Genomic DNA, 14297 nt, shown 5'->3' with positions numbered 1-14297 from the left:
CTGAGTTTGACGTAAGAGATATTTGTAAGTGTTGAGATTAGGGTGCTGCTGAATCATAACCAGAAATTGCATACTGTGTTAAGACTTGGTATGTTTTAGCTCATTTAATTCTCTTAATAACCTTAAAAGGTGGATACTATTATCATCCCCATTTTGCATATGAGGAAACTGATGTACAAAGAAACTAAGTATTAATAAGTACTAGGGATGTAATGTACAACATGATAAAATTAACACTGCAGCATGTTATACATAGAAGTTGTTAAGGGATTGAATCTTAAGAGTTCTCATAAACAAAAAAAGAGGCTAAGTATTTACCCAAAGCCACTCAATTAGCAAATTACAGAGCTCAGGTTTGATGTTTGGTCTGCTTCACTCTAGAGGCTATGCTCTTAATCCCTACCCTTGACTGTCTCTTTCGAACATTCTATTCTGTGTCCAGAATGACCAGTCTTCTGATGTGTAATTTATTCTTCTAAAAGGACCTAATTATTTATTTATTTATTTATTGGCTGTGTTGGGTCTTCGCTGCTGCGCGCAGGCTTTCTCTAGTTGCGGCGATCGGGGCTACTCTTCATTGCGGTGCACGGGCTTCCCTTTGCAGTGGCTTCTCTTGTTGCGGAGCACGGGCTCTAGGTGTGCGGGCTTCAGTAGTTGCGGCACACAGACTCAGTAGTTGTGGTGCACAGGCTTAGTTGCTCCACAGCATGTGGGATCTTCCTGGACCAGGGATTGAACCCGTGTTCCCTTCACTGGCAGGCAGATTCTTAACCACTGCGCCACCAGGGAAGTCCCAGGACCTAATTATTAAGAAGGAGCATTCTGTGCAGATTAAAGGCCCTGATTCTTGAATCCATCATAGCTTCTAATATAAATTAGCATGTTTTCATTCTGGTTTTGGTTAATGTAAGCTTTTGCCCTTCGGTGAGCTGAGGGAATTTAATTCCTGTGTCTACAAAGCTGGAAAGAAGACCTGGGCCCTGTGGTGAGCTGCTCCCACCCCCTCCAGAGCACTGCACCTTTCTCCCCACTCTGCCTGGATGGCCACCTCTTCTGGCTGCCACACAGCCTAACTGGGTCCTGGCACATGTGTGGGCTGATATATTTGACTACTGTTAGTTCTAGGCATAGCTGGGATCACTTACAAAGCAAGATGAAAACCGTGACATAGAGCTAGCACCGGAAACTAACGAAGAGGAAACAGTCTTTGCACACGAAAATACTGTGATATGTTACACCGGTAGAAAGTGTAACATATCACCATTGGGCACCAATGGCAGGTGCCCAAGACAGCAAATGAGAATTGCCTCAGCTTTGCCTCTGACCAGAAGAGAGGAAAATGGAATGGGAAGGGAGAAGCCAGGGAGAGCATTTTATCAGAGTGGATGGATACCTGCTGTTCTATCAGAAGTGGCCTGTGTTGCGGCAGGTAAGCTCTCCTGCATGTCCATCTCCCCAACCTCCACCCTCCACAGTAAAATCCACTGCACTCATGAGTGCTTTGTGTGGCTCTGAGATTTGGTAGAAATCACGGAAGGGGATGGTTGGTGGCCGGGCTCACACATATGGAAGAGAAACCCCCAGAATCCACAGCAATTATGGTCCCCCCAGTTTCGAAGCTCCGCAGTGCACTAAATGAGGGCTCAGAATAACTTTATCTCCATCTCAAAGAGGCCAGGAGGTCCTAGCTGGCATCTGGGTTGTATTTACTGTCACCATTATCTCTAAGAACTCTGCGAGCTGTCACTCATGCAAGCAGGAGTGGATCAGAGGCCTGGCAGAGATAAGACTAGGAGATGAGGATGGTGATGTGGCAGGAACAGGAGACCAGGAAGGGTGAGAAGCTTGGGGGTGGTGAAGCTCCCAGCCTGCCCTCCTTAAGAATCCTGATTTCGTCTAGAGTCTTCCCACCCAGATCTAATTCCATTTGTCTTTCCTTTGTCAACCAAAGGAACTGAGAGTGCAAAATGCCTGTTATTTTGGGGTCAGATGAAGGCGATGGAGGAGTGTTTCCCTGCTTGTTGTTTTATGCACTTTTCCTTAGGCTTTCAAGATAGAGCTCGTGGGTGTGGTAAGGGAACAAACTCCACACTCGGGCGCCATACCAGCAAACAGAGGTCTTGACTCACAATCCTCCGTGACCTTCAGAAAAATCTGTCAAGAAGGAAAAAAGAGAGAATTTGGTTTAGGCATTCCCACTCTCAGAAAAATCTAACCCAAGCTCAATTCTGTTGGGGATTGCTTCATCATAGGAAGAAAATACATTACGACTCTTTGTCTAAAAGAGTCTTCTATAAATACAAAAGTGTATGTATATGGTGACCACAACTATGTAAAATATGTGTGCGTATGGACAAAGGCAGGAGGAAATGAGCCAAAAATGAAGATAGTTGCTACACTTGGGTGAGGAATTACGGCTTTTTGCCTTTACAGAATTTCCCTTCTAGACTTTTGTGTTAGACTTTGGCAAAGAACCACCTCTTCTGGTACCTGACAGCAACCACCTGGAATCTCTGCCTTACCTCTTCCAGGGGAGTGTCAGAAATTCCAAAACTGCTGAGCCCCAGGTCACCCAGGGTCTCCTCCAGCTCTCTGAAAAGGCTGGCGTATGCCCTCTGCTTGAAATTCTTATTTGGAAGAAGGAAGATGAGCTCTTGACCAACACATTCCACCAGCTTCGCCTCCGGAACATGGTGGCAAACCATATCCATCAGCTCATTCACATCCCCTAAGACAAGAAGAAAGGCTGACATCAACTCTGCTTTCCAGAACCTGGAAGACTGTGAACTTGCCCAGGTCCCCTACTTTCTTCTGCCTCTCATTTGAGAAAAGGGCATTTCCTTTCTCGGTAGTGATTCTTGCAGAGGAATAGCGCTCCGTCATGTCTGTTTATAGCTTAGCTGGCCCTGTGATGAGCACTGAAAGGGAGATGGAGATGGAAGCCAACAGCCCACCCCCCAACTAGCTGTGTAACCTTGGGGAGCTCATGTAACACTCCTGTGCCAGTTTTCTCCTTTGTTCAATCAAATGTTCTGTTCTTTACAAGCTATGCAACGTTAGGCAAGTCATACCCTTGTTTCTTCATCTGCGTAAAGGGGAAAATAATGGCACCCACTTCATTGTGATTTGTGAGGCTTGGATGCGTTAATATGCATTGAACACTGAGAATGATGTGCCCGGTCCATAGATGAGTGTTAGCTGCTATTGTTACCACGAACATCATCTCAAGTAAGAAAGCTCTTGTCATCAACGTTGTTCGTTCTTAATCACCACAAGCCTGAGAGAGTCAAAATTGCTTTCATTTCTTGGTCTGGCCCAAGGTATAGGGGACTTGCCCAATATGCACACTCGGCCTTGGTGACCAAGCTGGGTGAGAACTCCCCTTCCTAAATCACACACCCAGGCCTGGTCTAACTTTTGGGAGGCCTGCACCATTTCCCCTGGGATTGCATCTGCCTCCTCAAACAAACAAACAAACAAAACCCTTAATCCCCACCTCACAGGAAATGCAGAAGGGGGTTGAGAAGCTGTGGAAATGGACCATGGGATGGAGTACAGGAAGCACAGCATGGGGTGTGGGGAAGTGTCCAGTATCAAGTATTCACCTGATACACTCATACCATCAGAATTGAATTTTATGCATGAGCATGTGTTACTTTAAAATTAAAAATCTAATTAAAAAATTTAAAGCATGCATTTAAAGAGACAATTTCCTAGCACACTGTCTTGAGAGGCACGTCAAAGGGGAAGGGATTCTGGGGACTCACAGCCCAGGTCTTGTGTGTTTCTGCAAGCCATCCTCTCAGAGTCAGGATCACCCAATGAGTTCTTTTCCTTCTTTGTTTTAGAAATGACTCATGTGGAGGGATTTCACAGCTTTCAACCCAAATCCTTCTGCCTAGCTGGACTGGAAGGCTTGTTTTAAGTCAAATATGCAAATTAGACTCAATTGTCTTCAGCTCTGAGATGACTTCATGCTGGGGCCGGAGGGCTCCTCACGGGAGGAAGCAGCTCTGCCCTAACAGCTCTCTAGGGGTCACGTTCATTGTTCTCTTAGGAAGGAAATCGAACCTGAAGCTGCTGGATTCCCAGGAATTGTGTCTTAGACGTGTGTGTCAGCCTTTCCAGCAGCAGTCCTTCAGGGCAGCAGGGCTTTCAGCGTCTGGCAGGGAGGTCTGCCGAGTGTGTGTGGTATGTGGGTGTGTGTGTGTGAAAAGCCTTCCAAGGAGCTAATGGGGATTGAAACGATCTTCCTTCTCTTATTTCGGGTATAACTACTTACTGTGCTTCCCACCCTTCACAGCATCTCTCTTCTATTCAAAGAAAATAAACTTTTATTTAGAAATAAAGTAATATTTAAAAAATTCACCTCAGCCAGCAGGCTCTGTTTCCACCTTAACTTTGGCACACACAGTAATTAAATGTATTCTTTTAAAAAAAAATTATTCAGAAAGCAGGGAGGGGCCCATGGCAAGGCAGACTAGGAAAAAGACACAGAAATGTTCTAAAAAGATGTGTTCACGTTCACCACAGGTTCTGTCAGTGCAAAGAGAGGGTGGGAGAGTAAATATGATGCACCTCTGGGCATTTTGCCTCAGCTTTTAAGCGTGGTGCATAAATATTGTCTCGTTTTCTTGTTTCACCAGATTTTAGTTAGAAAAATATTTGTGCTAAGTAGGAAACTTTGTCTTTTCTTTGATAAGCAGCTATTTTCCTCCTTCATTAACTTGGATCAGTACATAGGTTTAGTTTTGCTCGTACTTAGGAATATGGGAAGTGTGGTATTCAAATTGTGAAGACGCCCCGGGGAAAGGATGAGAGGCAAGCACTCAAGGAGAGTGGAAAGAACTGCTGACAAGCATTCTAGGGCAGGAGGTCAGGTCCTGCACGATGAGTGCTTCCACAGCGAGAGCCTCTCTTTGGCATCTTCCTGGAGTGGAGGCACCCCTTATGAGGTCTGACACACTCTAATCCAAGCAAGAACCACTGGAAAACTTGGAAACTGAGAGGAAAGCTGGGCGTGTAACAGGGATGTGCAATATTCCTCAGATTTGGCATCTACACCGTGCAAACTGACTCTCTGGAAAAGTGCACGATGAGGGCTGTGCATCGCCGTGGCTCCACTGTAGGGCTCCAGCTGGCACCTTTAGAACCCCTCTTCTCCAGACACTGAGGAATGTGGCTTGGAGCCAGGCAGGAGGACTCCAGGAGTAGAGGCTTACTATGGACAAGGGCAAGGAGTGAACAAAGACTGGATTCGTCATTAAAAGGAGAGGGCCCTTAGGTCCATGACTTTAACATCCCTCTGGGAACGGAGGAGGAGAAAAAACTCAAAGAAGAAGATGAGCAATTGCATGACTGTGGGCTTGAGAAACACACAGAGTGTTCTATTTGCTCCCACTGAAATGCACGACAGCCGGACACACCCAACAATACCCAGAGATGATCGCCAGACAAGAACTGAGGTACAGTCTGCCTGAGTCCTTACCGTCCAAGACTTGTTCTGGAGTTATCTCATCGACGCAGGATGGACACCTGATGGAGAAACCCTTAGACGCACAGCTGCAGGTCCCCTACAACAGATGGACGTCAGTCACTTCTACAGCATCTCCCTGATGCTCGTTGAAGTCACCACCATGCTTTGTTTCTCACGCCAAGTGTAGTCAGCACATTTTTCTTCACTGTTTTAATCTATCACTTCATCTGAACATTTTGAAGCTGTGGCTGTTTGATTTTGTTCCGCAGAGTGTGTGAATCAGGCACAGAGAGAACCTTGAAGGACCCCTTTGGCTTGTCATTACTTATGTGAAAGCTATAGGTTGGCCCGTGCAAGACATTCTGCTTTTCCCTCCCCAGGGATGCATGCTGGGCTGTGGAAGTCTATCCAGGACTGGAAAACCCAGAAGCAGCCAGACGCTTAAACTACAGGGGCCAGAGGCATAAATAATGCTACAATAAAATAAGCATGACAAAACAACTTGAATGTGAGCAATGCCTTTCTCAATGAGCCCAAAGCACATTTATAATACTTTATCTCACTTATCTTCACCACATCCCCAAGAAGCAGAGAGGCAATTATCAGTTTCATTTTCTATGTGGAAAATACCCCACAACAATGAGGAATTAAGGAATTTCCCTAGGATGACACAGTTTGTTCACCTTGCAGCCCAGACCTGAACCTGGGGCTCCTAACATGCTGAGTTGGTCTCTGCTGGTTGGTATTTTTTCACTTCACCATTTTCAGGTTATAGTTATCAGGAAATCTTTTTCTTAGCTTTCATTTACCAATGAAATTTGGGTTTAATTAGGGAACATAAATGTTGGAATGAAAAAAGGAACTTAAACAACTACTGTCCTTTAATTAGTGTAACCTCGCAGAATAAGTCACTCCCTTCTATGTTGCACCAAACCACGTGTGCAGTTTAGGATTCTGGCCTATAATAATCAGAGGTCGTTTAAAACTAGTTGTTTTATTTGGGGTAAAGCATCTCTGCAGGAGAGTTCAAAACGCCCTTTTATCAAAATCTACAAATGGTTCCAGAAACAAAGAGGTCAGTTCTGCTGGCTGGAGTCTGATTTAGGTAGAAGTCCAGAAGGACAGCACCACACTGTGCGTTCCTTCTCACCCAGGACAGGCTCTTTCCCTGGACAGACACAAACCTTACAGCCTCCTCCTTGGCCCTGGATGGTCTTCATCTTGCGCACCAAGGTTAAGTAGAAGCCTGTGCCAAAGCAGTTCTTTAGGAAGAGCGGTGTGCCGGAGCAGTAGAGTCGTCCCCGGGCTATGATGGCGATGCGGTCCCCGAGGATGTCGGCCTCGTCCATGTGGTGAGTGGACATGATGATGGTTCTGCCTGCAAGGGCAGGGGTCAGGGGAATCACCAGGCAGGCCTGGGCCAGGTGTGGATGGGAGAGGATGTATGGCAAGCTTCCCATTATATGGGTTGCAAAAACTGGGAGTTAATAAATAAAAACAAGTTTTCTGCAATAAAGTCTAGAATATTAGAATAAAAACGAAAACAGCTAACGTTTTTAGCATCCTGCATATTGTAAAGCACTGTTTCACGGATTATTTCTTCATCAGACATAGGACCTGATGCAAATAAATCACCATATATGGGACATGGTTATTATAGTCAGTCAGCATCTTCTGAGTTCTATATGTGTATTCTCTGGGTCATTAAGCACTGCATTTATCATCTTTGCAAAGAACACACACACACACACACACACACACACACACACACACACACACTCTCTTTGATACTAGCTGGAGATGTCATTGAAAGAAAATGGTAATGAGGATTCCAGGAAGGCAAATCGACCGCGGGATTGAACCACACCACCACTTTTACGGACACTAGCTCTGCTTGCTGTCTCTTCTGCATCTGTACCTCTGGTTGCACGTGCCACGACAGAGGAGGAAATGTCACACTTTGAGACATCTCCATCTGCAGCAGTCCTCTGCAGCACTGAACACAGGCTCACTGCCCTCACACCTGGTTTCCAAGGGGGAATTTCACTAGAGCTGCTCCCATTGTTTCAGACAGAAGGGCTGCAGGTCGAGAGAACTTTCTAGAGCATTTTGGGAAGTAGGCTGCTTCATCAGTAACTCCCTGCTTGTACTTGTGCAAAATATCTCAGGAGGCTTCATCTAGAACTTATAGACTCCCCCAAGCCAGTGATAAAGCCCCGTCTGAGTACAGCTGTGGCCCTTACAAAATCCTAGGTGTGAGAGAGTGGAGAGCACCCATAAAGCCTCAGTGAGAGCACCGGCGATGCACAGTGGCCATTACCTGAGCGGTATTTCAGGAGCAGGTCCCAGATGGAGCGCCTCGAGTAGGGATCCACCCCAGAGGTGGGCTCATCCAGAACCACCACCTTGGCATCTCCCACGAAGGCAATGGCAACGGACAGCTTCCTCTGCATGCCACCTAGAGGTACAAGGCGGCAGGGTCACGGGAGCTGTGGACAATTGGAAGAGAAGGGCCCAGGGCTGACCTCATAAGGAGGGCACCTTAGATCCAGCAGCAGCTCGATGCTGCCTCCTGAGATATTCACACAGTGTTCAAAACTCCAGTGGCACAGGCCTCGTAATGCAGGAAAGAAAATCCCTGCCTCCTAGGGTCAGACCATTTGAAGACTGTTCTCACCTTTGAGTTCAAACACATAAACATCAGAGCAAATACAGCCCAGGCTGCTGCAAGATAGTGCTTCATGTGGGAAATAATCCAGAGGTGGGTTGGTCTTAGATGGTCAGAATAACTTTATAGAATGTTCCAACCCTTAGGAGCTCTCCTGTTATAGGCCTAAGAATATACACACATACACACACATGCACACAGGCAGATGCACAAGGCCCTGTGCGCTGGGAAACCATGGATATGCCATCTGAAGCGCTGTCTTTTCCCAACACCAAGCACCTGAGAGATCCTGCGCTTCTTCGTTCCTCTTGTGGTGGAGGCCTGTGTCCTCCAGCATGGCTTCCATCTCCAGCTGGGCCTCCTCCCAGGACCTCCCTTTCAGCTGCGCGTAGAATAGGATGTGTTCAGCCACTGTGAGACTATAGGGACGGGGCAATGAGAAAGGCAATGTGCTCAGCAATTCCACTTCTAGCAATTTACCTCATAGAAATAATTAAAGATGAGCACAAAGATTTAGCAATCACGATGTTCATCATGGTGTTGTTTATAATAGAAAATGAAACAAAATACCAACCCTGCCAAAATATCTAAGACAGCTGAAATAGCACATTATACAACGGAATAGTATGTACACATTAAAACTTATTGCATAGAAGAATATGTAATAGCACGAAAAGATGTTCATGATATCTTAGGTTTAAAAAAGCAATCACATTTAAAAAAACAGGTTACAAAATGGTATGCAGAGTTTTATTCTCCTTTATAATTTTAAAGTATATATGTATATCTATACATGTATAAGAGAAAAATTATATATCAAGGTGTTAACAGTGGTTTTCTATGGCTGGTGAAATTACAGGTGACTTTTATTTTTTGTTTTAATCTATATTTCCTTCCTTCCCGTCTTCCCTCCTTCTTTCCTTCAATGACTGTATATAACTTTTTAGATAAGAAATAAAAGTTTGGGAAAAAAGCAACTGAAAAGCTTCCTCAAAAGTCAGTTTTTAATGCCTGGCTGAAGAGGAAAAAAGGAGCGATGGTCTCCTCTCTGGTCCCTGAAAGGGACCAGACTTCTGGGCAAGTACTGAGCAAGGGGCCCCGGGACCAGCCCCCCTGACAGAGAGAAGGCAGCACCACTCTTCTGAGCAGGAAGAGCTCAGCTCTGAGTGCCAGAGGCACAGTCACATGCATGTCTCGTTGCAAGCAGGACAAAGGACCCCGAAGGTGGGGGAAGCCAAAGCAGAGTACTGCCTCCTGCCTCCAGAGCTGGCATCCCTCGGCTGCGCTCTAGAGAACGTGTTGTTGGAGGGCAAGGTGAGGTTAGGGCATGGGGAGGGTCTCAGTTCCTGTTCTACTTACTGGTGGAACAGGATGTTGTGCTGTGGACACATGCCAAGGCTCTGCCGGATAGCATCCAGGCTGGTTTCAATGTCCTTTCCCCTAATGAGCACAGTCCCGGATGTCGGTGGCAACAGACCCGTCAGGATGGACCTGCCAAACGCAGGAGTCAGTGGTTGAAAGGCTGGCCTTTAGGAAGGCCTTGGGATAGCAGCCTCCACCCCAGGGTCGGTGATTCTGACCCTCAGTTAAACCCCAACCATCATCAGCTGCAGGAAGCAACAGTTTCCTGTACGGGGCTTAGCACCAGTGTGTACGTCCAGGCCCCTAGGAGGATGAGCACATCCGCCTTCCTTCTCTGCTTCACTTATTTCCTAGTTCTTTCAGGCAAGCACTGATGGGTGTACACTGATTCCCAGCTGTAGAATGCTCACTTGCAGCCGGAGATCCCTCCCCAACTCAGCCATCACAGCTCCTGGCGCTGTAGGGGGCTCAGTTAAAGGTATCCAGCCCATGGGTCCAAGTTTTGCCTGATGTCACCATTACGAAAGGCAAGGTCTTATTGAGAAGCCGAAGCGTTCAACGTGTATTTGTTGATTAACTGATTGAACCCAGGCCTGGGAATTATCACCACAATAATTTTGGATCCAAAATAATAAAAAGCCCAGTAGTAATGTTGATTTATTTTGTAAAATGGGAAATGACGACGCCCACCTCATGGGGTTTTTTTGGGAGGATTAAATATAGTTAATACCTGTAAAGCACTTAGAACAATGCCAGAATAAAGGAAGACTCAAAAATATTATATTACTTTTATTGAACGTTGTGTTCTGGCCACCAGGGGACATTGCATTTCACATTCATGAAGTAATGTGTTTGCCTTTGGGGTCCTGAACAGGGCTTGGGGCTCTCTGACCATATTAGTTAACAAGGAGAGAAATCAGCTAACCCTCCCAGCTCTGTCCCTGAGCCAGATACAATCTCAGGCTCTCTGAACTGGCCTGTTGATCGACCACTAGAGGGAAACAGAACCAAGTATAATGGCACCAGCCCCACATTCCATTCACACTGAACCGCCCTCAGAGAACATTCCAATGCAGGGTGTACACAGCTGTTCCTTCCTGGGGCTCTCTAAGAAGCCAAAGGACCTGACAACTGCGTTCATATGGGTTCCCTGCCCTGCTGCTCCTCGGGAAACCTTAGCTGGCCCCGTTTTCCTTCGCAGCAGATGACACTCAGGGCCCTTAGAAAAGTGAGGGGAGCTTCCTGACCTGAGGAGTCCATGCAGAGCCTTCATCTTCCCTGAACTTAGTTTTCAGTTGCCAGGCAGTTACCCCACAGCCCCTTTTAACTTTCTCCAGAACTACCACCAAGCCTCATAGGTAGGAAAAGGGATGCTCTCTGAAAGTAAATAGCGCTCTACAGACAGAGGGCATGTGATGGTGGTGGCCACGACTTTATCACCACCATCATGACGGCAACGCTGGGGAGGCTGGGGGTAGGGAGGCCGGCTCGCAGCATCAAAGACAAGAGACAATTTTGGGAGGACCAGGCTCTTGCCCCCAGGGAACCATTACAACTTGGTGACCTTGGGAAAGTCACTTCAGCTCTCTGGATGTCCACTTCCCTGGCACAAAGGGGGCAATAAACTTACTACTCCACCTCTGTCTCCAATTTCACGTGAGGATCAAATAAAACAATATATGAGAATAAGCTTTGAAAACTGCATTGTACTTAACACCTTCCTGGGACACAAATATTGGCACATTTTTGTCACTAAAACTCAATGGGCAAGAATAGACTGAAGCTAAAAGAGGAAGAAGAGAGCCAGAAAATTAGAGACTCACAAGGTCGTGGTTTTCCCTGCTCCATTGTGACCGAGAAACGCGGTGATCTGGTTTTCATAGAAGGTAATGTTAAGACGGTCCACAGCTGGCCTGCCATGGTGCTCAAAAATCTTTACCAGATTCTTCACACACACCCCGGGAACCAAGCCTGGGAGCTCACGTTCAAAGAAGCAGTCTTGTTGGAAAAAATGAACATGATGTAACAATGCCTTAGTGTACACATTTCCCAAGGTTCTTTCTTCAGACTATTGTCTTCTGCCCCCATGGCTTTAGCTATGACCTTTGTAAGGATGACTACAGACTAATAATGGTAATAATAGTGGCCAACATTTATTGAAAGGTTACTCTGTGCCAGGCATTATTTCAAGTGCCTTACATGGATTTCCTCATTTCACCCTTACTACAGCCCTAGGGGAATAGATATTGCTGTGCCCATTTCTATTACTGAGGACACCTAAGACACAAGAGACATCAAGAGTCCAATCAAGGTCACGTGGCTTATGAGTGGCAGAGCTGGGATTCAAACCCAGACTGCACACACTGTCTGTATGGAGAGTTAGCCCTAAGCTCAGCCTTCAATCCCAGGTCCTCATTTCGGATAGTCTGCTGGGCATTTCCTCATGGGTTTCTTGTAACAGCTCAGGCTCCTCATTTTCTTCCCCAAACAACATTTTCCTTCAGACTGTCCTGTGTTCATTCTTGGAGCTGCCGTTCTCCTGGTCACCTTGGCTCACATCTTTGAGCCAACTCTGACTGAAACTGAATTCTTGCTCCTCAGAACTCCAGAGTTTCTCCAGTTAGGGTGGGACAGTCCACTCTTCACTCCTTTCCCTCTAACTCTGTCCCTCCACTTTTCGACTTCCACACCCCCCTACGGTGTGAGGTCCACTTGGTGTTCACTTCTGCCTGTCCTCCAGTCTCTCCCTGCTTTAGTTCACTCTATACAGCGTCACTTAATTTGTCATCTTAATATTGTAGTTCTGAGCACTTATTCCCCTGCCAAAAAAAAAAAAAAAAAAAATCCCGTTGCTTCTTTTCTCTGTGCCTCCTGGTCTCGCCTTAAACTGAGGTGGGACCAGCCCCCAACCCCCTGATTTTGGTCTTGGAATTACACTCTGGGAGAAGGGTCTTCCCACAAGTTCTGCTGACTGGAAACCACAGGAGCCACAGGTCTCTGACCTCAGCTTTGCGAAATGGCACCTGGGATGGACCAGAGGCATGGAGGCTGGACCCTCTCATGCAACATCAGGTGAAGTCCAGAGACCATGCTGCCTCTCTAAACCCAGGGTGAGGATAGCAAGAGCATTTAGTATCCACAGAGAAATTCATATGCTTAAAGAATAGAGAACATGGTGCGGGGGGAAGTACAGAACTGGTTCAAGAGGGAAGGTAAGGGAGGCAAAGGCCAGGGGAACACTTGCAAACTTAGTCCATGGGTTGAGGAATTATTAGGTAACTTCCACGGTCAGGAAAGGCTTTTGATGGCTTGAATGAATGGACTTCTAGATTTGTAAACCACGAATGAAATGTAGTCAGCTCCTTTAGACTCTTTCCCCCTGTGCACAGGAGCATTTATTTTTGTCTTTCCTTATAGCTCATATCCGCTTTAAGACCTAGTGACCCAAGTTATTGTTCTTGCTAAATCCTCGGAAGTCAGCACATTTGTGCAATTCACTTGGGGTTTGCCTAACAAGGGCACAAACACACCACATACTTTGGATTTGCTTTCTCCAGGAAATATGCGTTCATGTCTGGCTGGACCATTCATTCCGCACATGTGCAGCTGGACCCTTGAGAAGGTATTAGGTTTAACCCTTGTCAACAGAGACAGTCAGTTTCCTGGGTTCCATTTCACCCCAGTCACGAGGTGTTTTACTCTGGCTCTGTGCAGTGTTCTGAGCCTTTTCCTTGCCTCTGTTCTGCATTCTTTATTGAGGTTTTTACCATTTATTCCTTCTGGGTGTTCTGGGTCCTCCATTTCCTCTGTTACGGGTTCCGTCTTTTCCAAGGCCCTTTCTTCTCTGGTTGAACACCCTGCACCAACCAGAAGCCACTGTTACTCTCCTGGTGAGACATGAGAATCAGGAAAGGCAGGAAAGGAGGGGAAAAGAAGGCGGAGCAGAGTTTCCTACCATAGCTGGAAAACACAGCTCCCTCAGAAGGCCAAGTTGGCATTCCCAGGACAAGCCCCGAGCAAGGCTTTGCCAACCTCTGACCTGCGGGACTGTGAAGTTCCGGCAGTGGCTGGAAGGGCCTCCCAGCTGGCTGATTTGGCAACCTTTGCTGAGCCCAGAGGGAGTTTTGTAACAGGAGTTTCACACATCCTCTTAAAATGCCAGGAGGAGCCCACAATGTCAGATATTGTGATTAAAAAAAAAAAAATTAACAAAAAATTAACTTTGAAATGGGTTAATTTTCTTTAGCTCGTTAACAGTATTTTTCACTCCAATCCAAAACATGTCAAAGTCATGATGAACCTTGAGTAAAAGTCCATTCAAGCTGATATGATGGGCAGCCAGACCGAGACATCGTTTACCTGAGGAATCTACTTTTATGGGCATTCATGTATTTGGAGATTAATACCAGAGTTGAGTCTGGTTGACGTACAGGCTTGCACAAATTGTGAATTGCGGTGTAAACACACAAACGTTCTCACACTCACACATACACCTACCTCCCCCCACACCCCCAAAGAGGCACTTTTTGTAAACTTGGCATTTGGTTTAAAAGGATATCAGGACATCCTGAAAGCGGAAGAGAAGCAGAAAAGCAAGCCAGCCAGAGAAGAAAGCAGGGGCAGGAGGAAACCATTGTCGCCAAGCATCTAAAGGCTCTGGCCTCAAGGGCACATACATGAGCAGGGTGGACTTTTCAATGCTGCAGCCCACCAGGGCCTCTCTGTCCACACCGCTGCCTGGAGATTTGCAGGCTGTGTGGTGGAGTGGCAAGTAATGGGCCTGGTGGTCAG

At 46.5% G+C, this 14297-nt stretch overlaps 1 protein-coding gene across 1 annotated transcript in view; it reads right to left on the bottom strand.

The window, feature by feature from the left end:
• ABCA4 (ATP binding cassette subfamily A member 4) overlaps positions 1-14297 on the bottom strand; it is a 138756-nt gene that overhangs the window by 40317 nt on the left and 84142 nt on the right. Inside the window, exons 18-26 of the mRNA XM_060302615.1 lie at positions 13274-13363; positions 11330-11504; positions 9504-9635; positions 8424-8563; positions 7797-7934; positions 6661-6854; positions 5489-5573; positions 2523-2728; positions 2106-2154 (exon numbers count right to left, since the gene is read on the bottom strand). Coding sequence (XP_060158598.1) covers positions 2106-2154; positions 2523-2728; positions 5489-5573; positions 6661-6854; positions 7797-7934; positions 8424-8563; positions 9504-9635; positions 11330-11504; positions 13274-13363 — 1209 coding nt within the window. The remainder of the gene's footprint in view (positions 1-2105; positions 2155-2522; positions 2729-5488; positions 5574-6660; positions 6855-7796; positions 7935-8423; positions 8564-9503; positions 9636-11329; positions 11505-13273; positions 13364-14297) is intronic.

Source organism: Globicephala melas, chromosome 1 (genome assembly GCF_963455315.2).
Source record: "Globicephala melas chromosome 1, mGloMel1.2, whole genome shotgun sequence".
Lineage (NCBI taxonomy): Eukaryota > Metazoa > Chordata > Mammalia > Artiodactyla > Delphinidae > Globicephala > Globicephala melas.
The sequence above is the reverse complement of the archived record's forward strand: the minus strand, read 5'-3'. Positions and strand labels throughout refer to the sequence as shown.